General features: G+C 40.9%; 1 protein-coding gene and 1 long non-coding RNA gene across 2 annotated transcripts in view; both read left to right on the plus strand.

The window, feature by feature from the left end:
* LOC140690739 (uncharacterized) overlaps positions 1 to 6,842 on the plus strand; it is a 45,729-nt gene extending 38,887 nt beyond the window's left edge. The window contains exon 3 of the long non-coding RNA XR_012066017.1: positions 6,762 to 6,842. This is a non-coding gene — a long non-coding RNA (uncharacterized lncRNA). The remainder of the gene's footprint in view (positions 1 to 6,761) is intronic.
* The window catches only part of LOC116277476 (uncharacterized), a 126,840-nt gene extending 100,102 nt beyond the window's left edge, over positions 1 to 26,738 (plus strand). Inside the window, exon 4 of the mRNA XM_072952715.1 lies at positions 26,339 to 26,738. Within this exon, the coding sequence (XP_072808816.1) occupies positions 26,339 to 26,472 (134 nt within the window). The 3' untranslated portion in view covers positions 26,473 to 26,738. The remainder of the gene's footprint in view (positions 1 to 26,338) is intronic.
* Positions 26,739 to 26,938: the final 200 nt, after the last annotated feature.

Raw genomic sequence — 26,938 nt, forward strand, 5'->3', positions numbered from 1 at the left:
CATCTATCATTAATTACTGTAAATGTTAATGGACTAAATGCTCCAGTCAAAAAACATACAGTGGCAGAGTGGATTATAAAGCAAGAACCTTCAATATGCTGCATACAAGAGACCCACTTTAGGGAGAAGGACACATATAGATTGAGAGTGAAAGAATGGAAAAGGATATTCCATGCAAATGGAAAAGCCAAAAAAGCAGGTGTTGCAGTACTGATTTCAGACAAAATAGACTTTAAAACAAAGGCCATAAAGAAAGATAAAGAAGGACATTTTATGATGATTAAAGGAGTGATACAAGATGAAGATATTACACTTGTTAATATATATGCACCCAATATAGGAGCACCTAAGTACATACAAGAATTACTAACAGAGATAAAGGGGGATATTGATGGGAATACAATCATAGTTGGAGATTTTAACACTGCATTAACATCACTAGACAGATCTTCTAGACAGAAAATAAACAAGGCAACAGAGAAATTAAATACTACAATAGAAAAACTAGATTTGGTGGATATTTTCAGAGCTTTACACCCCCAAAAAATAGAATATACATTCTTTTCAAGTGCACATGGAACATTTTCCAGGATCGATCATGTACTTGGACACAAAAGAAACCTCAACAAATTTAAGAAGATAGAAATTATCTCAAGCATCTTTACTGACCACAATGCCATGAAACTGGAAATCAACAACAGAGAAACAAAGGAGAAAAAAGAAAAGCATGGAGATTAAACAATATGTTATTGAAAAAACAATGGATCAATGAGGAAATCAAAGCTGAAATTAAAAAATACCTTGAGACAAATGATAATGAAAGCACAACCACTTAAAACCTATGGGACACAGCAAAGGCAGTGCTAAGAGGGAAGTTTATAGCGATACAGGCCTTTCTCAAAAAAGAAGAACAATCTCAAATAAACAAGTTAACCCACCACCTAAATCAATTAGAAAAAGAAGAACAAAAAGCCCCAAAAAGCAGCAGACGGAAGGAAATAATAAAGATCAGAGAGGAATTAAATACAATAGAGATTAACAAGACCATAGAAAAAATCAACCAAACCAAAAGTTGGTTTTTTGTAAAAGAAAATAAAATCGACAAACCTCTGGCGAAACTCACAAAGAAGAAAAAAGAGAGAGCACAAATTAGCAAAATAAGAAAGGAAAATGGAGAAATTACAACAAACAAAATAGAAATACAGAATATCATACGAGAATATTATGAAAAACTATATGGAACCAAACTGGATAACCTAGAGGAGATGGACAAGTTTCTGGAAACATACTGTCCACCAAAACTGAATCAAGAAGAAACTGAACACTTGAACAATCCGATCACTAGAAAGGAAATAGAAATAGCAATTAAAAACCTCCCTACAAATAAAAGTCCAGGACCGGATGGCTTCACCGGGGAATTCTACCAAACATACAAAGAAGAACTCATACCAGTCCTTCTCAAACTCTTCCAGACGATTGAAAAGGAGGGAATACTCCCAAACTCATTCTATGAAGCCACCATCACCCTGATACCAAAACCAGGCAAAGACACTACAAAAAAAGATTATTATAGGCCAATATCACTGATGAACATAGACGCCAAAATCCTCACCAAAATTTTAGCAAATAGAATCCAACAACACATAAAAAAGATTATACATCATGACCAAGTGGGGTTCATCCCAGGGACACAAGGCTGGTTCAACATACGCAAATCAATCAATGTAATACATCACATCAACAAGAGAAAGGACAAAAACCACATGATCATCTCAATCGATGCAGAAAAAGCATTTGATAAAATTCAACACCCATTTATGATAAAAACTCTCGCCAAAGTGGGTATAGAGGGAACATATCTCAACATAATAAAAGCTATATATGACAAACCTATAGCCAGCATAGTTCTCAACGGTGAAAAACTCAAAAGCTTCCCACTAAAATCTGGGACAAGACAAGGATGCCCACTATCACCACTCCTATTCAATATAGTCCTGGAAGTCCTAGCCACAGCAATCAGGCAAGAGAAAGAAATAAAAGGGATCCAAATTGGAAAAGAAGAGGTAAAAGTGTCATTATATACTGACGACATGTTACTATATATAGAAAACCCTAAAAGGTCCACAAAAAAGCTACTAGAGCTGATCGAAGAATTCAACAAGGTAGCAGGTTACAAAATTAATGTTCAAAAATCAGTTGCCTTTCTTTACACTAACGATAAATCAACAGAAAAAGAAAGTAAAGAAACAATCCCCTTTAAAATAGCACCCAAAGTAATAAAATATCTGGGAATAAATCTAACCAAGGAGGCGAAAATATTATACACAGAAAACTATAAACCATTGATGAAGGAAATTAAAGAAGACTTTAAAAAATGGAAAGATATTCCATGCCCTTGGATTGGAAGAATCAATATTGTTAAAATGGTCACACTGCCCAAGGCAATCTACAGATTTAATGCAATCCCTATCCAATTACCCAGGACATATTTCACAGAACTAGAACAAATCATAATAAAATTTATATGGAACCATCAAAGACCTAGAATTCCTAAAACATTACTGAAGAGAAAGAATGAGGCTGGAGGAATAACTCTCCCAGACTTCAGACAATACTATAGAGCTACAGTCATCAAGACAGCATGGTATTGGTACCAAAACAGACATATAGACCAATGGAACAGAATAGAGAGCCCAGAAATGAACCCACAAACTTTTGGTCAACTCATCTTCGACAAAGGAGGCAAGAATATACAATGGAATAAAGACAGTCTCTTCAGCAAATGGTGTTGGGAAAACTGGACAGCAGCATGTAAAACAATGAAGCTAGAACACACCCTTACACCATATACAAAAATCAACTCAAAATGGATTAAAGACTTAAACATAAGACAAGATACAATAAACCTCCTAGAGGAAAACATAGGCAAAACATTATCTGACATACATTTCAAAAATTTTCTCCTAGAAGAAATAAAAGCAAGAATAAACAAATGGGACCTAATGAAACTTACAAGCTTCTGCAGAGCAAAGGAAACCAGAGATAAAACAAGAAGAAAACCTACGGAATGGGAGAAAATTTTTGCAAGTGAAACCGACAAAGGCTTGATCTCCAAAATACATAAGCAGCTCATACGACTCAATAAGAAAAAAATAAACAACCCAATCCAAAAATGGGCAGAAGACCTAAACAAGCAATTCGCCAAGGAAGACATACAAATGATCAAAAAACACATGAAAAAATGTTCAATATCACTAATTATCAGAGAAATGCAAATCAAAACTACAATGAGGTATCACCTCACACCAGTCAGAATGGCCGTCATTCAAAAATCCACAAATGACAAATGCTGGAGAGGCTGTGGAGAAAGGGGAACCCTCCTACACTGCTGGTGGGAATGCAGTTTTGTGCAGCCACTATGGAAAACAGTGTGGAGATTCCTCAAAAGACTAGGAATAGACTTACCATATGACCCAGGAATCCCACTCCTGGGCTTGTACCCAGAAGGAAATCTACTTCAGGATGACACCTGCACCCCAATGTTCATAGCAGCACTATTTACAATAGCCAAAACATGGAAACAACCTAAATGTCCATCAACAGGTGACTGGATAAAGAAGATGTGGTATATTTATACAATGGAATACTACTCAGCCATAAAAACCGACAACATAATGCCATTTGCAGCAACATGGATGCTCCTAGAGAATGTCATTCTAAGTGAAGTAAGCCAGAAAGAGAAAGAAAAATACCATATGAGATCGCTCATATGTGGAATCTAAAAAACAGAAACAAACAAACAAACAAAAACAAAGCATAAATACAGGACAGAAATGGACTCATGGACAGAGAATACAGACTTGTGGTTACCGGGGGGGGCGGGGTAGAGGGTGGGAAGGGATAGACTGGGATTTCAAAATTGTAGAATAGATAAACAAGATTACACTGTATACCACAGGGAAATATACACAAAATGTTATGATAAATCACAGAGAAAAAAATGTGACAATGAGTGTGTATATGTCCATGAATGACTGAAAAATTGTACTGAACACTGGAATTTGACACAACACTGTAAAATGATTATGAATCAATAAAAATGTAAAAAATAAATAAAAAAAAACCTAGGTACAGTAAAGGTATTATACTTAATATTGATGACTTTAAAGATGTCTATATTAATTAGAACATACTTAAACAAAACTTATTATCATATATTATCTTAATATTGAATATTTTCCAGTTCACGTGAACCTTAAGGTAAATTTGGTCAGTTTTTATTTTAAAAATACTTAATTTGTAACCTCTTAGTTTTTACATCAATTAAGCAGAGCTCTTTGACTTTGTTTTTGGTTTTTTTTTTTTTTTTTAGCTATAGAAATATCTCACATATATAATGTGTACGCCGGCTTATAAAGAGACAAAAGCTAGAGATCTCATACCTTCACTTTAAAACTTACCTATGAGATAGGGATAATAATAGTTGGAGTAAGCTGAATTTGCTTGCTCAGATCACTAAGGCTTACTATTTATGAAACAGACATTAAAGATTTCTTGACAACTTCTGAAGGACCCGTCAGAGTTCTCAGTTTTAAAACGCGAAAAATTTCTTTGGCCTAAAGTTTTATCTCATTGAGCTAATTAGGCTCACCCCTAGGTCACTGCTGTATTTACATTTCTGATCTTCAAGACAAAGACACGTCCAGTTCTCCAGAGAACTGCTCTGTCACCCAGTCCCAATTGCATCTCCTTAATTTGCTTTTTTGTATCAGTGTGAAGAGCTGTAAACAAAGAATTCCATGTATTAAAACTTTAAAGTTTACTTTATCTTGTCTTCCAAAGCTTGCATAAGGCATTAAGTAAGTTCTCTTTCCCTTGAGTTATAAGTTAAACTCAGGGTAAACCTCTTATTATATATTTTTATTAGCCACTGAATACTAGTTTTAAGTTTTACGTTATATTGGACGGCTCATGTAACTCTATTGGTTTCCTTCACTTTGTTCAGTCAATATTTTCTGAGGGACAGATAAGTGCCCAGCCTTATAATACCAAAAAGGTGAATCGCTTTTACATTGAAACATATCTATCCCACAACATAATTAAGTAAAAGGTTCATATAAATCTGATTTAAATATACCAATTTTAGAAACTTTTATCTCAAATTTATTAAAACTTATACCTTTAATTTTAATATTTATTAGGTTTAATCAATAATTTTTATTCCTAGAAGGAGTGCCAGAAGCCTTTCTTTTGTTTGTTTTTGTGCATTGTATCTAATTTTATAGAAAACTCTCTGGGATCCCCAAGTTTGAGCCAAAGAGCTTACACCCTTCCCAATTTTTAGTATGATTAATTGGTCTGTTGTCCCAATCATTGATGAAGTATCTCAAAATATATATATATATGTATATATATATATATTTTAGCCCTATACATACATACATATTAAACTGCGGTAAATAAAACAGACTTGTTTGAACTTGAATGTTGGGGGGCAGTAGGTGATCTCTTTGGCCTTTTTTTTTAACTTTACATAGTGTAGTATCAAAATCTTGCATCTAAATCCAAAATTGTCCATTTTATTTATCTCATTCAAAATAACAATATAAAAATATTTATCCATTTGGGATAAGCCCCTTACCCTTTTTTTTTTCATTAAGAAAAAATCGAAATTTTTTCAATCTATTTTCCAGTTTTTCAACCTAATTAACATTAATTGTTCAAAGTTTTTATTAGCATCTCTAAAACCATTGATGGGAAAGGAAAAACACAAATGTAGCTTTTCAAACCAGTTTTTTTTTAACTAAGTTCTTAGGTTAACCATTAGATATATTTTTCTACCTTTAAACTTGATTTTAATAGGTACCAAGAAAACAGCTGTTTATATTGAGAGCTCTTTCAACTTTCACCAATTTAAAAGTTTTTCCAAATTAAAGGATCCATCATATGGCCATCAATTTTTATATATATATCCCTAAACCAAAAAGATGAAGAGGCTTTTCCATACGAGGGTGGGGGTGTTGCCTAAATAAAATTCAAAAGTTTACTCTGCAGAAGCTAAAGGCCTTTGTGGTCCAGGCTGATGCATAAAAGGTTAAGATGGCAAAATGTCTGAAAAATGGTACAATCAAAGGATTGTTGAGAATCCCAATTTACTTGCATGGCCACCATATGTGCACAGTACTTGTACCTTTTGCATGGCAGAGTCCAAGATTTCCTTTAAAAAAAAAGGAAACACATATATACATACATACACACACATAAAATACCCAGAGAAATATAAAACGTTTATATTACAAGGACACAGGAAGAGAAATCCAAGTTCCCCTTAAAGGGGATTTTGTTTTTATGAGTTCAGAATTCCAAAAAATGTTTTTATCAGGCCTGGTTAGTTACTTTCAGAGTGAGATTTTTTTTTTCTAGTTCCCAAATAAAGTTATAAGTTTTCCACGTATATAAACCTGGCTGGGATATTAGTTGGAGGCTGGCAATCTGTCATTTCTTTTTCTTTTCATTCCTTTTCTTTTTTTTTTTTTATTTGAAAGTTCTATGTCCCATTCTAAGGCCAGGTTGTCAGAATAAAATTGCTAGTAAGATTTCCCACAGGGACAACTCTGTGGCATGATGTCTTTGCCTCTACCACTCCTTCAAATTTCTCTCTCACCCGAGAAAGCTGTTATCAGCCAGGAAGAGGGTCCCATTTTTGGAATTGAAAGGTTCTTCATAAGACTTTTACTTTTATCCCGAAAAATTCAATGCAGGTAACCAAATTGAAGAAAGCATTAGACCAGCCTCTTACCTAAACACCCAGTCCTGACCCCAGTGTCTTTCAACTTGGACCCACTCAGGACGTCTCCACTGGGTGAGTATTTTCCAGGTATATTTCCACTAGCTCCACATCGGGCGTCTCTTCAAGGTGGGTATTTCCTGTTACCTTTAAACAAGGCCCCACCCAGCATGTCTCCACTGGGTGGGTAATTCCCCCCACTCTCTTTCAACTGGAGGGCCAGGTACCTGGATACACTGCCAAATAAAACTCAGGACCATCAATCAATATGGGAGATCCGAGAACCAGGACAGACTCACCCAAATTCATCTGGACTCCCCGAGGAGGTGGATGGACACAAAGGGCCACTGATGGTACCAAGGCTCCGGTTACTCGGAGAGTCCAGGTGGAGAGAAGTCTGCTCTGGGTCCCTTCATGGTGGTCAAAACTGTTGACTGAAATACATGTTCAGCCTAAAAGTTTAGAGTTATGTTTTATTTGGCGGGAGGACTCTAGCCGGGATGACAGCCACTCAGATCACACTGATGGACTGCTCAGAAGAGGTTGAGAAGAGCTAGGATATATAGGAGCTTTACAACAGAGACCAGGTAGTTGGAACAATAAAACATTGCTTGTTATCTAAAGAAAGCCAGTTATCTCAAGTTCAAGAATTTAGTCCTTTTCAATATATGGGAGGAAGCAATCATTTGGGCTCACTGAATATATTCTTTAGACAAGCACCTAGATATCTAAGGCCAGTAATCTGTCCTTTCTTATTCTGAGTCTGCTCAGAGGGCACCGTTGTGAGTGGCTGCAGGCCTGTCTTCACTGGGGTGTGGCGGCAGTGCTGATGAATTGGTTTCAGCATTCTTTGTTTAGTGACATGGTTGCATTATTTTCATTCACATTGTAGTATTTTTGTTCACAGGAAATTATGATATTACACTGATTATGGATAATCTGGAAACTTGGAAATGAATCAAGATGGAATTACTACAGGTACCTTTTAGTTTAATAAGACGTGTGCAAACGTAAACAAGGAGGAAACATACAAAAGGATTCGGTGGTGAATGGGAAGGGTTTCTGCACGTTACAGGAGGAAGCAAGGCAGTATTTCTCTTCTTTGTGGGCAGGGACATGAGTCCAACTTTTCTTTCTGAAGTGCTTTCTGAGAAGTGTTTATGGTTATTAACCAACATTGACAAACGGTGGCACACATTGCATTTAAGAGCTGGCCGGCTTCAAAATTCGGTATTGAACAGGTGGAATTCATAGGCAAGTAGTCAGGTGGATGGGATAGAGATAGAGCCAAGGCCTGGGCCCAGATTCCGGTTTAAATCGCCATTTCCTCACCATTGGGCCTTGGACTAGAATGTAAACTCTCTTAACCTGTTGGAGAATCTGTCAAATGGGCATGATAATATTCGTTTTTTCCTGGGAATTTTGTATGTTCTAAAGAGTATTACAGAACACATGAAGCACTTAACACACTGGCACTTAGCAGTGTACAATTTGTGCAGCCACCACGCTTGGCTTGTGTCAGAGTCGTAAAGGCAGTATTTGTCTGTTGAGGATGCACTGGTAGCCCCTTGGCTAGGTTGGGAATTTGGTGATTTACTTTAATCCTTGTAATTCTTTGTGCCATGGACAGTTATTTTCATGGAAAGATGAGGAACCTCAGGGTAAAGAAGACTGTGTAATTTGCCCAAAGCCAGACCATAATTTTGGGTTCAGGGGCCTCTGTTCAGCATGGGCCCCTGAGCCTTCTGCCCTCTCCGTTCAGCACAGAGACAGATGTGGGATCGGCTGTTTCCCAGCCCAGAATATTCGGCAGGCCACAAGACACACATGGGCCTGTGCTGATTGAGCAAAAACTTCGGAGGAGAGGCAGTTACAAAAGGGATAAACATCAAAAGAGACGACAGCAAACTGTGATCAGCTCTGAGAAAGGAAGGAACAGGCCTCGCCGTGCAGAGCTGGGAGCTTTCCCGTCGGGGCTGCTCTGGGGGCGTTCATCTCAGCTAAACAAACTCTGCTGCTGCACCAAGGCAGGAAGGCATGGCGCGTGTTGCCAGGTAGACAGGGCTTCATTGATCGTAAACATTCCCCATTAAGCGGCAGCTGTCACGGGCACTTACCTAGTAAACAGCTGTCGGCCATAAGCATCACGCACTTTGCTTGGTAGTTTTATTGGCCCCACCTTTGAGATGAGGTCATTGAAGCTGCAGAGTTTGCTGCATGCCCTTTTATACCATGAAAATACCCCCACTGGTCTTTCAACCTAGACTGATGTGGCTGTCATGCCCCAGCCTTGTTAATGGCATCGTGTAGCTTCTCCCAAGTGCCCCAAATTACTGACATTGATATGCTTAATTCGTAGGAAATAGTATGTGACAATAAGAGAAAAATGTAGTAAGAAATTGTATGGAAAACTAGATAAAAACATTGTTCCCCAGCTGGGGGAGTGTACCCTGTATCACTCACCCCACTCACTGCCTGTCACTTCCTCCCTGCCGACTCCGTGTCCAAAAGCCACTCTGAGCCTTTGAGGAACATTTTGCCTCATGAAACTTTTGACTAGGACCTGCGACTTCTCTGTCCCTGGTTAACTCTCTCTTCAAAGCCATTTCATTTTTTGCAGGCTCCTCCGCTCAGATGTATGAATAGCCTCTTTAAACTTCTTGATGCAGCTCCTTAATGAAGATCTTGTGTAGGAAACCTAGTCAAAACCTGGGAGGTATGCACACAGTGACTGCAACCTCAGCACATTGTTAGTTCAGAATCAGAGGGGTGGGTGACTCAGGAAAGGCTTTTTTAAGGTAACAAGGGGAAAGTGAAAGGACGCACAGGCTGTGTGAGAAAGAAACATCTTGGTCACAGCCAGCAAGGCACCTGGGTTCAGGATGGAGTTTGGCGAGTGCAGAGTTCTCACAAAGAAAGAAGTGGTGAGATGGGAGGGAGGACAGTTGGGTACTTTATTGGGGAGGAAAAATGTGGGCTGAACATTTCCTGGTTGAACAAGAGGATTCTGACATGATGTGCTTGTATTTTGGAGAAAAGGGTTTTGTGGGGACAGGCCTAGGAGTACGCTGTCAGGCTGGGGAATCAGCACAATAGAGAAACACAGAGAACTGGGCAGTCGCCAAGGCCCATGTTGGGGGAGAGGCTGCCGGCCAATTGGAGCACTGGAGGCTGCTTCTGTCCCTTACCTGGGGCTTCAGACTTCCCTTCACAGCCCAGTCCTGTTGATACAAGAATAAAAAACGTGGGGCATGAGAAGGGCTGTGTCCCAGGCTTTGGTTGAGCCCCTGAGATGTGCCCCACCAGATTTTGTTCCATGGCTTCGTGCAGTAAAAAATTCAAGAGCAAGCCAGTGTTGAGTAAAGGTAGATTTATTCAGAGAGATACATTGAAATGCAAGAGAAACGTCATGATGTGTGGGGGTTTGATGCTCAGATTAAAAGTAGGTACACACTCCACAGACAAGAGTGTGGGTCTTCTCAGAAGAGGGTGAGAGAGTGGTGACCGCGAGGTGGCGCTGTGTTGCTTGTTTTCTTGGGCTTGGTGGTTTCATATGCTAATAATAGAAGGACCAGCCTAGGGCAAGGGGCTGGGATTCCCAGGGAGTTGGCCATTTCCCACCCTGTGACATTTTGTGGCTAGCCTTGGGACTGCCATTGTGCCTGGGGCATGTTAGTCACCATGTTACTATTACAATGGGTGTTTAATGAAGCTCAAGCTCTGCTTGAAGTTAAATCTCTTCATCCTGAGCCTCAAGGCCTATTGGGGTTTGAATCCTTCACCATTTTGATGTTAATTGCTGTGGCCTTCCTAGAATGGCTGTGCTCTGCCCCCTTCCATCCTATCTCACTGTGATGACACAGAGAGAGCAAATCCGGGACCTGCCTGTGCTCCTGCATTTAACAGCGGGAGGGGTGGGGTGGGCTTATGATGACTCTGAGTGGTGAGAAGGATGTTTCAGATTTTCCCACGTGAGACATGGGGACCTGACAGCAGCCACCGCAGATTTATTTCACGGGCATTATCGCTTGTGTTGTTACAGAAACAACAGGCCAGCCAAGAAACAAGGATCACTCAGAGGGTTGGAGTACTGAGATTTATTACGCTGGCGGGCTCAGAGGAGCTTCTGTTCCGAAGCTCTGAGCACCTCCAAGACCTGCACATGAGGTTTTATAGGGTTAATTACAAGTATGGGGCTATTAGCCAATAAGGCTCAAACAACAAAAAGCAAGGAATCAGTGCACTGAATCTTATCAATTTGGAAAAGATCACGTTATTGACAATTGTTGACCTTAGATTTACGATTTAGCTTGTTAACCCAGTAAACTGACACTAAACTTCAGGTTTACCAGGTAGCCCAGCAAAACTTAGATCAGTAAACCGACACTTATCACACTTAGATTTGTGACTTAGCTTGTTAGCCCAGCTGGGCTTTTCCTTCACAGTGTCACTTATCTTTTCTATTTTTCTTTTCTACTTTTTTAAAGTATTTAATCCAAATTTAATATCAGGGTTTTTTGGGAAAGAAATTTCTCTTTTTCTTTTCTTTGGGGCTCTTTTGGCGGGGAGTTGATTAGATGTATTTATCTGTTAGTGGAGGCCCTAGGGCTTAAATCCAGCACCCCTTGCGCGCTAAGCACACGCTCTACCACCCGCCTCATCATCTTTTTCTTTTTACTTTAGCTGCCAAGTATCTTACAGCTGAATTTCTAGTCGGCCTTTAACATTTGCCCTGACTTCATGGAATCCATTTTTATGAGTTTATCTCCCCGTGGTTTCATTTAAGTATTGAATCTCCATTTTCTCTTCACTCTCAGTTTTGCCTTTTTGTTGTTATGGTTCTTAAGCTGTGTTTAAATAAAATGTTTAAATTCTCTTTAAGCAAGTGTCTGAATGTAAATAAATATGTAAACAAACAGCACAATTAAATGCTTTTATATATTCTAAGCTATTTAGTAGTTAATTAAAAACCGAATTGAATATTAAAGAGATAACATTTTAAAATTATTTTTTAATTTTTTATAAAGATATAGATGAGTTAAAATATGATATTAGTTTCAGGTGTACAATAGATTCTCCATTTATATTTACTGTAAAACATTGTCTGTATTCCCTGTTTTGTAAGATACATCCCTCTAGCATGTTTACATTACGTGTTGCATTTTGTATAAGAAAGTTGGGTAAAGCAGAGTCTGGGACATGACTGAGTCTGATCCAGTTTCACGCTCACCCTGCCTGTCAGAGCTCAGGCCCTCACTTCTGTCTGCAGGGGAGCGAGTGGAGGCAGCTCTCATCAGCGCTGGCACCACCCTCTGAGTGGCAGTGACAGCAGTGATTGTGTGTGGACGTGCAAAGTGTTGTTCCAAGCGCTTTACATGCGTTTCTGCATTTAATAATTAAAGCCCTCCTGTGAGGAAGCGTTTTAAGTTTTTAATGTATAATACATTTTATTTTGATATTGATAGATTTCAAACCTCCGGAAAATTTACAGGAGTAGTACAATAAACGCTTAGATACAGTTCACCTTAAAGGTCACTATTTGGCTTTTTGTGTCTGGCTTATTTTAGCATAAAATTTCAAGGTTCTTCCATATTGTAGCCTGAATCAGTACTTTATTCTTTATGTTTGATAGTATCCTTTTTCTTTGTTTTCATTTTTGGTCTATTTAAATATATTTTCATTGAAGTCTAGTCAGTTTATAATGTTGTGTCAGTTTCTTGTGTACAGCACAACACTTCAGTTAAATAGGAACATACCTGTATTCATTTTCATACTCTTTTTAATCATAAGTTACTATAAGATATTAAATATATTCTCCTGTGCTATACAGTATAAACTTGCTGTTTATTCTTTACATACTCAGTATCTGAAAATCTTGAACTCCCAATTTATTCCTTCAGAAACCATCTCCCTCTGGTAACCATTGTTTGGTTTCTATGACTCTGTGTCTGTTTCTGTTCTGTAGATAATTTTATCTTTTTGTTTCTTTGTTTTTTTTTTTTAGATTCCACATGTGAGCCATCTCATATGGTATTTTTCTTTCTCTTTCTGGCTTACTTCACTTAGAATGACATTCTCCAGGTCCATAGATGTTGCTACAAATGGCATTATTTTATTATTATTTTATGTGTGAATAGTAGTCTATTGGACAAATATGCTACAACCTCTTTATCCAGTCATCTGTCAGTGGACATTTAGGTTGTTTCCATGTCTTACTATTGTAAATAGTGCTGCTGTGAATATTGGGGTGTAGGTGCCTTTTTGAATTAGGGTTCCTTCTAGATATATGCCCAGGAGTGGGATTGCTGGTTCATATGGGAGGTCAATTTTTTGTCTTTAGAGGAACCTCTATACAGTTTTCCACAATGGCTCCACCAAACTGCATTCCCACCACAGTGTAGGAGTGTTCCCAATTCTCCGCAGCCTCTCCAGTATTTATTGTCTGTGATCTTCTGAATGATGGCTATTCTGACTGGTTAGAGGTGATACTTGATTGCAGTTTTGATTTGCATTTCTCTGATAATGATATTGAACATTTTTTCATGTGCCTACTGGCCATTTGTACATCTTCATTGGAGAAATATTTCTTTAGGACTTCTGCCCATTTTTGAATTGAATTGTTTGTTTTTCTTTCTTATTAAGTGTAAAAGCTGTTTACATATTCTGGGAATTAAGCCCCTATCAGTTTCATTTATTGCAAATATTTTCTCCCATTCCATACTTAGGTTGTCTTTTTGTTTTGCTTACTGTTTCCATAGCTGTGCAAAAGCTTGTAAGTTTAATTAGTTCCCACTTGTATATTTTTGGTTGTTTTACTATTGCTTGAGTAGACTGCTCTAGGAGAACATTGCTTAGATGTATGTCAGATGTTTTGCCTATGGTTGCTTCTAAGAGGTTTATAGTGTCGTGTCTACATGTTTAAGTCTTTAACACATTTTGAATTCATATTTGTGTATGCTGTGAGGGAGTAGTCTTACTTCAGTGATTTATATGCAGCTGTTCAGTTTTCCCTACACCATTTGCTGAAGAGGCTGCCTTTACTCCATTGTATGTTCTCACCTCCTTTGTCAAAGTTTCAATGACCAAATGTTTGTGGGCCTATTCTTGGTAATTTTGTTTATCCGTTCATTGATGGATGGATATTGTTAGTAACTTTTGGCTACTCTGAATGATACTGCTATGAATATTGATGTGAAATTTTTTATGAGAATATGTTTTCATTCTGTTGGCTGTACATTTGGCCCACCATACCTGTAGTTTCCACTACATGGATCCAGATGGCTGATTGTAAAGGGACTCGAACATCCTTGGATTATGGTATCCAGGGTGTGGGGTTCCTGAAACCAACCCCCCGGGGATATTGATGGATGACTCTATATGTAGGAGTGGAATTGCTGAGCCATATAACTCTAAGCTATTGAGGAAATACCAGAATTCTCCAAAGAAGCTGCACCATTGTCCCTTTCCTCTGGCAGGATATGAGGTTTCTCTACCTCCTGAACGACATTTGTTATTGTCCGTGTTTTGGTTATAACCATCCTAGTGGGTGTAAAATGAGATCTCATTTTGATTTTGATTTGGCTAGTGATGCTGAGCATCATTTCATATGCTTATTGGCCATTTGTATATCTTTTTAAATTCGTGGTTAATTTAAAATTTGGGTCTATTTTCTTGTATTGTTCAGTTGTAAGCATTTGTTATATATCCTGGATGCTACTCTCTTATTAGATACATGCTTTGCAAAATTTTTCTTCTATTCTGCACATTGTCCTTTCACTATATTTTTTTAAACTTTAAAACAATTTCTTTACAGGGGTGATAATTAGATGTATTGATTTATTTTATTTTTCTTGCTAAGCACACACTCTATAACTTGAGATACCCATTTCCCCTGTCATTTCACTTTCTTGATGATGTCCTTTATAAGAAAAGGGTTTTAATTTTGATGAAGTCCAGTTTATCTGCTTTTTTCTTCTATCACTTGTGCTCTTGGTATTGTATCTAGGAAACCAAAGCCTATCATAGGACCACAAAGATTTATGTTGTGTCTTCTTTCAGAAAGTTTATAGGTTTAATTTTCACATTTCTGTCTGTGATCTATTTTGAATTAATTTTTATTTGTTATATAAAATATGGGTGTTCCGATTCCAGATTGATTCTTTTGCCTGCAGATACCCAGCTGTCCCTGCACCATGTGTTGAATAGACTATTCTTTTAATGAAGTGTTTTTGGCCCCCTTGTGGAAAACTCTCTGTAAATGTAAGTTTTTTCCCCTTGGGTTTTTATTGTGTCTCATAGATTTATTTATCCAAACTTATGCCAGTACCATACTGACTTAGTACTATAGCATTTTAGTACCCTTTAAAGTGAGTTCTCCAACTTATTCTTTTTCATGGTTGTTTTGGCTGCCCTTTGCCCCTTGAACGTCCATATGAATTTTGGGATCAGTTTTTCAATTTTTACAAAGAAGTCAGCTGGAAATTTGATAGGGATTCCACTGAATATGTAGATCACTTTGAGGTGTCTTAACATTTTTAATAATATTGTCTATGATTCCATGAAATTGGGATGTCTTCCATATATGTAGATCTTTTAAAATTTATTTTGGTGATACTTCAAAAATTTCAATGTACATATCTTGTAAATTTTTGTTAAATGAATCTCTCATTTTATTTTTAATGCTGTTGTAAATGGAAAGGCTGAGTTTCTTATGGGTGGGACTATATTATCAATCTTCTTATTTCTAGAATCCCTTCACAGCAAATACCCTAGCTATATACTTGCTACATATATCTGTCCACAACTATTCCCCGCACCGTGTTATAAGAAACCAAGACCCAAGTTAAGCTACCTGAACCCCTATGTGGAAGTGAGAAATGAGACCTTTGGGTGGGGCTTTTTGCAGATGATACTGAGAGCTTATTCAGGATGGCTTCTTCTTAATTTCTTTTAAAAAACCCTTTCGTTGTATTTAGTCAGATACATTAAGAACATTCCCTTTTGATGTGCAGAGGAGCTAAGACTAAAGTTTTCAAATAATTTATAGTGAGAATGTTGTACTTGAAACCTAATTTGCATCAGTCTTTGAAGATTTATGTTTCAGGAGCTTTGACTAAAGAACACCTGTCTTTATTCAATAATGACAACTAAATGCTCAAGCAACATGTAAGAGTTTGAGCAAACTGCCCCCGCCCCGTAGTGCTGGGTGGCTGCAGCTGTAACTGGAGTCCCCGCTTACCTCTCCCAGTACGCTTGTGCTGATCTGCTCAAAGGGGCTCGTCCAACAGTTTATCAGTAGTCTGTTGGACAAAGTCATAAAACATTGATTGAAAGTTGCTAGAATGCAATATATTCTTATTAATATTAAGTAAGCACATATTGAGTGCTTACTGTATGATGGAATTGTCCCTCAACCTCACATTAATATTATTTCTCTTAAAACCTCACATATTTCCCTGTTATTCTCACTTTACTGATAAGGAGACTGAGAATTAGGTCTCATCTCTTTTGGTGGGGGCTCATTATCAATGAAAGGAAGTTGTAAGGAAAAAGATATTGATTCATCCTGAGAAAACATTTTTCTGAGTGTCAGCAATGAAGAAGATGAACACTGAAGAAGGTGTTCATTGTTCGAGTGAGACAAGCCCTGGGTTGTGCGGAGTCAGCATCCCTGTCCTGGACACGGCACGGGTAGAGCTGCGTGGTGTGTGAGGCGGCGCGGCCACGCAGGGAACGCGGATGCTGAGCCGTTGGGCTGTGCTCAGGCCCGGTGGGGCTTTCTCCTAAGGGCAGTGGACCGTCATTGACAGATTTTATGTAGGGGAGTGGGGTGCTCTCGTAGTTCACTTTGTCTTGTAGAATGCTTAGAAACATTTAGAAGGCTCGGCAGGAGGTGATGTGATGAGTCAGAGTAGGGTGGCTGCGAGGTGTAGCAGTGTTCAATTTTCAAGTGGTTTTCAGGCCCAGGCTTGTGGCTCAGCAGCCGTGTCACTTTGGATCATGCACTCAAGGAAGTGAAACAATTTATCTAATCAATTGAAGCAGTGATGTACCCAATTCCCAGGACTGTTGTGGAGATCCAGTGAGATAACTTCTGCACAGTGTGCAGCGTGGTCTCCAGCACAGGGTCAGTGCTGAGTGAGTGCCAGTATCTGGTAGGTCAGGTGAGGGTGGTGGGACTCTGTGACTGAGTATATCTGTGCCCTGAAGGAGGGATCCATTCACATCTGTGAGTGATGGGCCTGAGTTGGGAGAGGCAGTGAGACCTTACCCCCCGACCAGGTGCCCTGGGCAGGACGGCTATGGGGGTAGCACCATGAAGTCAGCTCTTTGCAGGTGGAGTTGGAGGTGCCCTTGAGACATCTAAGTGCAGTGTCACGAGCTGAAAGAGGAGGTCTGGGCCCAGGCTGTGCATTTGCCTATAATCTCAACACGTGAGGACGCCAAAGTATTGATCACTGAACTCGAAGTCATACTTTACAGAAGAAATGAATAGTAGTATCATCTCTGTCATCAAAGCTCACGTCTATTTATTCATCAATCACGTTGCTAATTGGGTACTTACAGAGCTCACTTCACCGTCCTCCCGTGGGCTCAGGTTCCACAGAAAAGAGCTGATGAGTCTCCCTCTTTTCCAGAAGAAGACACATTTAGCTTGTAGCCTTCTGTACCATGCCAGACTTAAGATATTAGTTTGTTGGTTTAATTGTATTTTCTGTTGGCCATGCCCTGACAAGAGAGAAATTTTACCTCATGGTCATGTTTCAATTAGCTGTTACTGAGATTTGTTGATCTGATACATAGTGTATGTATTCTGTTAACTTTGTAGAGTATTTATCATTTTTCTGTTTTGCCTTTTAATTTTGTTTGCCCCTTCAGTATTTTATCCTACTTAGGGCCTTAATTTTTTTTAATTAAATAATGTCTGTTAACAGTTAAGAAAACACAAGCAAAGAAAAAATGCACATGAGAGCTAAATTTAGAAAATGTCTAGTGTGGTTTCTGTCTCGGCAATGGAGGGTTCTAGAAACTCTTAGAAACCTTCATTAGACAAGTGCTTTAAAATGCTGATTAAGAAATAAAACCTTCCTTCCTCATCTTTCAAGTTGCACAACTAATTGTCAAGAAAGTGAGAGGGAATTCTCAGAAGCCAAGACAAACGAGAAAGCAGGGATTCTGAGAGATACACGAGCCTTAGAAGCCCTGGGGTGCTGGTTGGCTCCTGAACTGATTTTCAGTTGCCTTGACAGGAGGGCAGGAGGTGAGCCCCAGGCCTCTCACACTAGGAGTTGGATGGGTGATCATATTATGGGCCATGTCCATCCCGAAAATCTTGGTTTACTAAAGGGTGAAAATGGAAGAAAAAATTCCTCAAGGCAAGAATGTAAGGAAAGTCAATTTTGTTGGAAGAGGGGAAAAATAACAAATCCAAAATAAGGATATAGGTTAAATCTGTTCTGGCATGAGAGTGACCACAAACTCCTGGCAGAAAAGCACAGCTACTCCTTGATTGATAAGTTGTGTTTTGAATGAATCAGTGAACAGCCATTCCGAAAAAGGCCTCCAGAGTCTTGTGGATGAAGATAATGGACAGCAAACACCTCTCTTCCAAGGTCTCATTCAAATAACCAGAAAGGTTTTAAAGGAAAGTAGCAATAATCATAGTTCTATTTATTGACATTACTATATGCTAGGAATTCAGAGGTGACTATGCAGTTGTCTCTTCTTTTATGGACCTTACTTTCTCTTTGGGGAGACAAAATGACATAGTTGGTTAGCTTGGTGGAGGGAGGTATTAGTCTTTTGCAATTAGCCAGGAGAAGAGATTAAGAAAACAGTGAAGGGTGGGTGAACTTTTTAGCTGAGGACAGTCTTATTCAATTGGCTTTTAATTGCAGGCTCAATGAGCTGTCACTGGAGGGAATAGATCTTACGGAGGATGGACTTAGCTCAGGCCTCTTTGGAATGGACAAGTGAACCCGGAGAAAGACAGTCAAATCTGTGGAGACATTAAAGTTCCCTTGGACGTGCTCCATCCCTGAGCCAAAGATAGGACAAATATGCAGCATTTCTTGAGGAGAGAGGAGTGGTTTTTAAGGTTCTCCAAGGATAAATCCCAGGGAACCGGGATGGCCAGTTGTCAAACTGTGACTTTGCTCTTTGGACGGTATACCCACCAAGGGTATTGGCCTTTTATAGGTTTTCATTTCTCTTTATTACATGTCAGGTGATGGGGACGTGGGCACAGGTGTTTGACACTTTGTTGAGTCGACTTTGAGTACCTGCCTAGAAGCACGGGCACAGTTGCGGCTGCATCATACATCTTGCAGCCCATCCTTTCCCCTGCTCCGTGATCACGGCAGAGTGATTCCTTGTTGACCTGTCCATCTCCTCTGTGACATCATAACCCATGAAAAGACCGGAGCATATTAACTTGGCTTTGTTAAAGTCAAAGGAACAGATCAAATATGGAGACAGATTTGTTCTTTCCTAGTTCAGTATTGCCATGGAGAAGGCAGTTTGGGCAGCTTTTTGTAGTGTCCTGGAGGCTTTCTCTCTCAGCTTCTGGGTGCCTCTGTTTTGCCCTGTAGATATGTTCGGTTTATAACTCATCTCTACTCCTTGGAAAACAACTCAATAAAAACCCAGTTGGTTTTCCACCAGCCATGGGCAGGGGTGAGGTATACTACGTTATTATTTTATAAAATAAAAGTAATAATAGTTATAATAGTAATAGTAATAATAATAATAATATTTAAAGAAGTCTTAAAACAGGAATGAGCACATTGGAGAGAGTCAATAAATGCTTTCTGGCTTAAATCAAAAGTGATGACTCAGTGATTCCATGGCTACTGTATTTGCTAAGCTAGTTACTCCTTTGCTCCATTACACATTTTTTTAACTGAAAAAGAAATACAAGCAAATGGTTAAAAAAAAACCTCAAACAGAGCACAAAAATACACAAGTGAAAGAAGTTTTCCCTCATCCTCTGTTCTTTCAACCCTCTCTGGAAATGCCACTGTTTACTATCCTTTTGGTGCTTTTCCAGGTATGCTTTGCACATTCCCACCTATGTGTGTAAATTCCTTAAAACTTTTACTTATTTTTAACTTAAAGGGATTTAAATCCTCAAGTGGCTTCTGCCCGAGTAATAGAACAGAACATATCTGACTCCATATTAGATCTGTTCCTTTGAATTTAACCCTGCCCTCTGTCTCCTAGGCTTCATTTTGCTTCTAAAACAATGTTGCCTAGAGCCTGAAATATACAGGAGAGCCTATTCTGAAGGCTCTGACCTTTAAGGATATTTAACACTTTTTCATTCATTAAAAGATAACAAATTGCAGAAGAGAAAATAAAGTTTGTTTTGTTGGAGGTTTACAGGGATCTGACCCAGGCAGATAGCTGCAAGAACAAAGGATTCTAAAAAGAAAGGATTCCTACACTAAGAAGTTTGCAACAACCAAGCACGTTGGAAAGGAGCCTGAATTGTGACTTGGGGATATGGTTTTCCAGGACATTAGTTTGCCATCTAGGCCTACAGAAACTTGCTATTCCATGCCCCAACATCTGGTCTCCCAACTTACTGGCCTGTCCTGCACTGAGGAGAATGAATTTGGACTTGGTAACACTCCTATCTACCTTGAAAGCTGGGCACTGGAGCTGAGTGTTACGGAAACAGGACAGCCAAGAAACAAGCACCAATCGGAGTGTTGGAGTACTCAGAATTCTTATGCCGGCGGGCTCAGAGGGGCTTCTGCTCCGAAGTTCTGAGCACCTCCAAGACGTGCACATGAGGTTTTAAAGGCTTAATTACAAGTAAGGGGGTATTAGACAATAAGGCTCAAACAACAAAAAGCAAGGAATCAGTACACTGGAGCTTATCAATTTGTAATAGATCACGTTACTGACACTTGTTGAGCTTGGATTTATGGGTTAGTTTGGAAGCCCAATAAACTGACACTAAACTTCAGATTTACAAGTTAGCCCAGCAGAATTTAGATCAGTAAACCTACACTTATCACACTTAGATTTGTGACTTAGCTTGATAGCCCAGCTGGACTTTTCCTTCACATGAGGACAGCTCTCCCACACCCAGGGAACTACTGTGAGCCCTTGATGTTTCCACTAGGGTGGGGTGTGGTTTACCCAGGAGGGATGGGGACACTGCAACAACACCAGGCAGTCTGCTCTGTCTGGGGCTCTGATCTTTTACCATCCCGCTCCCCGCCAGCCCAACACCTGGGAGAGTGGAGCTAAGGCAGAGATCCTGCCTGCCTGTTTCCCAGCCTGTAAGAGGGGAATATGTACTCTTCCCAAGGTAGTTCTGAGTGACAACACCTACGGGTGCTTGGTTCCCAGAGCAACAGGAAACCTAACTCCGCGTGGGGGCAACGGGTGTGATCCCCGTAGCGGTTCTGCAGAAGCATCGGATGGTGGGCTGGATCAGGGAGGTAAAACTTGAGCTGCGGGCATTGAAGGGTTACAGAAGGGTACAGAGGCAGGTTTGCTGCCTCCTTCGGGGTGCCCCAGAGGTAAAGCTTTTTCTCTCCAGCTCCGCTACGACCCTCCCCTCTCCAGATTCCTCCCTTCTCTCTGCTCCTCCTGTCCATGTGTCTCCCCCCACTTTTCCCCTCCTCTCCACCCGCTTTCATCTTCTCCCTCCCTCGCTGTCCCACCTTCTCTCGCAGAATCCAGAGAGGATCTCTGGCCCTCCTACGCAAGCGCAGTCAGTGCTAGCTGGTCCCCTGGTTGGAAGCTCCATCTCCAAGCCAGGGATAGGCCCAAAGTCTTCTCAGCTCTGTCGCCCGGTAGGACTTTGGCTCCTGCCTGGGGCTGGGGACTCTGGCTGTGGAAATGCAAGTTGTGGGGCTCCCGGGAAAGGGGTCAGGAGGCTGCGGGAGGGCCGTCCACCTGTCACAGCCCCCCAGGGCGCCAGTCAGCCTGTGTTCAGCTGAATTGCTCAGGCCGGACCACTTTGCCCGCGCCACCTGCCCCGGCGCCCCGGCCACAGCTGTCCAGGGCCAGGTGTGCCCCTGCCGCCTCTCACCCAGCCTGGCTCCCCTCAGTCCGCGGCTGGCGTCCCCTTCTCCTCTCCCTCCTGCGAGTCCTCTCCTCCCGGGCTTCCTCTCCTCCCGGGCTTCCTCTCCTCGGCCGCCGGCCCGTCCCCACCCCTGGGCGGGCTGTGTCCCGGGCGGGTCGGTTCTGCGGACCCGGACGGGGGCGGGCGGCTTGGGCAGGGGCTGGGGCTGGCCTCTGAGCGGGGCTGCAGCCCGCGTTTCAACCGCCTCTGCTTTCCCTGCCCCGCGACCCCGGGGCTGCCCTCCTCTCCCTTTCCAGCTCCCTGAGGACCAGATCAGCTGTGTGGGCACTGCTCCCTGGGCTGAGAGCCTCAGGCTGTAACGCCCATCTTCTCCAGTTGGAGTCGGGAAAAGGGAGCGTCAGTGCTGAGCGAGCTTCGGTCTCCTCCCTCAGTGTTTCTGCCCCAGGTAAGTACCTTGAACACTTTCAGGTGTTATGATGGCGGTGCTTGTTGATGTCACGTGTTTTTATAGTGTGAGGGCTTACAGTGTTGAAAGCAAGGCTTGGTTCATTTAAAAATGAACTGAAGGCATGAGGCTGTGACATCCTCTTTCCTTCCCTCTCCCAGGGTGAAACGTGAGACCATCGATCTTAAAAAGATAGTTACAGTCTCTAACTAGCCCAGCCCAGCTTGTGTAACAGGAACAGCACCACCAGAGGCCTTGGAGACCCAGGGACATTGCAGTCCTAAAGAGCTCCTGGCACAGTTTGGTTTGTTTTGGTTTTTTGTTTTTCTTAAATTTTGGGGCAGACTAGTGGTATAAACAGAAAAATAATTGTCAGGAATTATTTTTTCATATAACAGCGTTATTGTGATACAGTTCACACACCATGAAGTCCATCCATTTAAATGGTACAATTCAGCAGCTTTTAGCATAGTCACTGTTGTGCAACCATTATTATTCCAGAACGTTTTCATCACTTCAGAAAGACCAGTGGAAATGAATGACCTAGCCACCCCTCCCCAGTGGTGGTTCTAAAGAAGTCTCTTGGCTATTCCTGACCATAAACTAACTTGTTACATTCCATGAAAAATCTGGTAGGAATTCTAATCACAATTGCAATAAATCTGTCTATGAAAACAGGAAGAATTAATGTCTTTATGGCATAAACTTCTACCCATGAATATATGTGGGACCCTATCTTTTCATCTGTCCAGTGCCTGGCCCATGGGAAGTCCTCACTACTTGTTGGGCTTGTGAATGATGAGATTTTACACATCGTTAGTTGCAACTGTAGCCTTTCACAGAAAAGAAAAGTAACCTCAGTGAAGCCAAGTGACTCTCTGAGGGTCAGAAAGAGTGACAGCCAGTGCTGGAGTGATCCAGCGGAGTTGGTGCTTGCAACCAGAATTCTCCACCACATACAGCTAAGGGGATTAGAGTGTTCTTTTATTTTTTCTTAATGGCGTTGCTTTTATTTTTACTTATTATATAAAATTATTTTTTATTTAAGTGTAGTCAATTTACAATGTTAGTTTCAGGTGTACAGCAGAGATTCCGTTATAAACATATGCATATATATATACATTTGTTTTAGATAGTTTTTAGTACAACTCATTACAAGAAATTGAATATAGTTCCCTGTGCTATATAGTAGGTCTTGTGATTTATTTTATATTTATTAATGTGTATCCATTAATCCTCCCTTTCCTGCCTGCTAACCACAGTTTGCTTTCTATGTCCATGAGTCGATTTCTAGCAGCACCGCTTTTGCTAGTAATATATGCTGGTTGGCAGTTTTCAGTTTCAGTAATTCCATCTTATCTGTGGGCACTTTTCTTCTGGTGGCCTTTATGTGGTTTGCACACGTGGTAATAGAGATCTGTATCTGGGAGAACTCCAGGCCTCGTGTAGTCCCTGGTACAGAGCGCCCACTGAACTGATGCTTGAACTGGGAAAAAAGCACAGTAAATGTTGGAATTTCCACTATGGTTGAGAATTCCAGGTTTCTATATCCTGTTTAGCCCACCTTAATATTGGCTGCACCCATACTAGGTAATTTGGTGGAATTTCATGGTATGGCGGTGTAGAGACAAGACCTTGTATGCTTCTTCTCTTTCCTTTTTCTAATACTCATTCTCCTGGGCCCCCCAGATCCTCCTCCAGAAGTGCCCAGGGCTGGCTTGGTGCTGCAATGAGGCTATATTTGTTAATAAGGCCCTTTCCTCATCTCTTCTGAGCCTCTGTTTCTTTCTCTGCACAATGAGGGCTTAGACTAGATAAGTGCTTTTCAGTTTCTTTAAAGCCATGTTTCCTTTGAGAAACAGAAAATGCAAATCTCTCCCCTCAAACCAACCCTTTAGATTTTGATAAGTCCTCCAAGGGGTGACATAGCTCTTTGTGGAAAATTGATGTGATTGTGATTCCAGGTGGCACAGAAAAGACTCTTCAGAGATTTATTTCAGGGAGAGAGCAGAAAAGGGGCAGTATGTCATACTTCTATTGTGAGCACTGGAGCAAGGGCTTGGATTTAAATACAGTGTCTGACGTGGCCTCTTTCTAATCTTGTACAATGAGATAAACTTCTCTACCTCTGTTTCTTGATGTGTCAAGTTGGGGTGATAATTTTTTAGGGCTTTTATGAAACATTATACACATAAGCCATTTGTGTCTTGGTAGAAAAAAGACCTGCTAGGGATTCAGGGATTTGTTTTAAAAAAAAAAAATCTTGTCCATAGCACTCTGTCGGTGTGTATTTTGAAGTTCCTGGAGGGTGAGGGTTGAGTCTAAAGTCCATCGTGGGACAGGTGGCCCATAGTTCTCCGTGCCTGAGATGGCCCCCCCCAGTCCTCTTCCTCAGTCCAGGATGAAGTTCCCTAGTAGATTTACACAGAGATCTTGTGGAAATGGCTTTTCATTATATTGTTTCACCAAGAAGGGCTGCCATCATGATCTCTGTGGTCAGGTTTTGAAGGGCTGCAATCATGATATCTGGTCAGGTGAAGGCTATGCAATTGGGAGTTTCTATTTAATAAAAAGAAAAAAAATTCAAATAGAAAATTAGAAAAAGGGTGGTGACAGGGGATCTTGGAATTGGGCACCATTAACTTTCTTAGCTTCAGGTGCAGTGGCCTATTTCCACGAGGACCCGTCCTTGTGCTCTGAAGATGAAGGGACCAGTGGGTTCAGTGGGAATGTTAAGTGAGTGTATCTCATGGGCTGGGCATTGTCCTATTTGTACTGTGTGTTCAATTTTTGAGACAGTGAGCTCACTTAACCTCAATAACCTCTTTAAAAAATTATACTTTTTATTTGAGATGTAATGTAGATTCCCATGTGATTCTAAGAGAGTATATGAAAAGGGCCTCTGGACACTTTGCCCAGTTTTCCTTAATGATTCCATCTTGCAATGTTGGGGTACAATTCATTAATGACTCAGTAACAATTTGAGGTTTGTGTTATTGCCCTCATTTCTATTCATGATTAAACTGGGGTTTAGAGAAACACACAGGGTTAGTGTAGAGTCAGATGGAACGTGGGCCTGGGATTTCCAGGCAGTGCCATTATGATGGTCTGTAGCAGGGAGCAGCATTCACATTGTTTGTTTATTCATTCATTCAACAAACATTTATTGAGTAACCTCTGTGAGTCAGATGCTTTCTTAGGGTTATCTGATTCTTCAGCAGTACTGAGAATCAGGTAATGTTTGTTTTTTTTTTAATCTGAGAAAATTAGCTCTGAGAGGTTATAATCCCCCCAAAAGGAAATATTGCTCATAAAGTTGTGATAGTAAATTTGTACAGTCCCCCCTTTTTATGCAGGGGGTACCCTAGGCATTTTACATTTGCAAACTTGCGTAATCCAGATATATTCTTGTAAGTCAAGGAGTTCTTTTTTTAATTGCAGTTTATTCAAGTTTACAATGATGTGTCAATTGCAAGGTGTTTTTTGAATTTTGAATTAAAAAATATTTTTTGAGGAGGATAATTATGTTTATTTATTTGTTTAATTTTTTAAAATGAGGTACTGGGCTTTGACCCCAGGACCTCATACATGTTAAGCTTGTGCTCTATCACTGAACTGTACCGTCCTCCCCAAGGAGAGTTTTCTTATCCATTATTCTGCAGCTTAGGAGTTCAAATAAATTGGATAGAAATCCAGATCTTTGGATCCTACTGTGGTCCTTTTCTTTATATTCTGCTGAAGGGGTTTGGGGAAAGCAGTTCCTTTGTTCATTTATTTATTCAGCATTTTTGAGCAGTGATTTTCCATCAGGGCCTTGCTAAGTGCTTGGAAACAGAAAACAAGAAATGACCTTACTCTGCAGGGGCAGGAAGCCTAGACCAAATGCTGGGTAATGTGATCCGAGCTACGGTAGCCATGTGCAGACTCTGAGGACAAACTGTACCCCCGGATTTGCTTTGGCTTCCCTTGCCTTCTGTCTGGTACACACCAGGTCACCGCAACCCAGATGGGCCCACAGCCCACAGCACAGTATGTACCACGATCTCCTCTCCCCTCTCGGCAGGGCCTGCAACATCAGCATCCCTGACTACGTACAGTGTGCTGAGGACTATGAGACTCTTCCCGTGGTGGTCCAACACGTGGGGATCATCTCAGAGGAGAATTTCTTTTGCATCTATAAGCGAATCTCCTCGTTGAGCCAGATCAGCCCGTGCGGCTCCCAGTGGGCAATCTGTATCCACTACAGGCACCACTATGCACCTGAGAATGGGTGGAGCGACTTTCAGACCCACCGCAAGGTCGTGGGCCTTGTCACCATTACCGAGTACCTCTCGGCCAAGGCCTTCGAGAATCTCCACGTGCAGAGGAGCTGTATGGCACCACGCTTAATGACTCTCAGCTCTTTGTCTTTGTGCTGCATGAGGAGGTAGCCGAGCAGTCGCTCACCAACGTGGCCTTCAATCTACGAGGACTGCAGGGTGGTGGAGAAGAGGATCGAGGACTTCACTGAGTCACTCACTCTTGATCTTGCCCAAGTCCAAGTGGCTGGATGGGGACCCCGAAAAGTCTGGGGACGAGATCACCCTCCTCTGCATCTCGTTTGAGAAGGAGGACGTCATGGGACTGGAGACAGACAGCAGGTAAGTTTCCCTGGAGGCCAGTC

This window comes from Vicugna pacos, chromosome 31, assembly GCF_048564905.1.
Source record: "Vicugna pacos chromosome 31, VicPac4, whole genome shotgun sequence".
NCBI lineage: Eukaryota > Metazoa > Chordata > Mammalia > Artiodactyla > Camelidae > Vicugna > Vicugna pacos.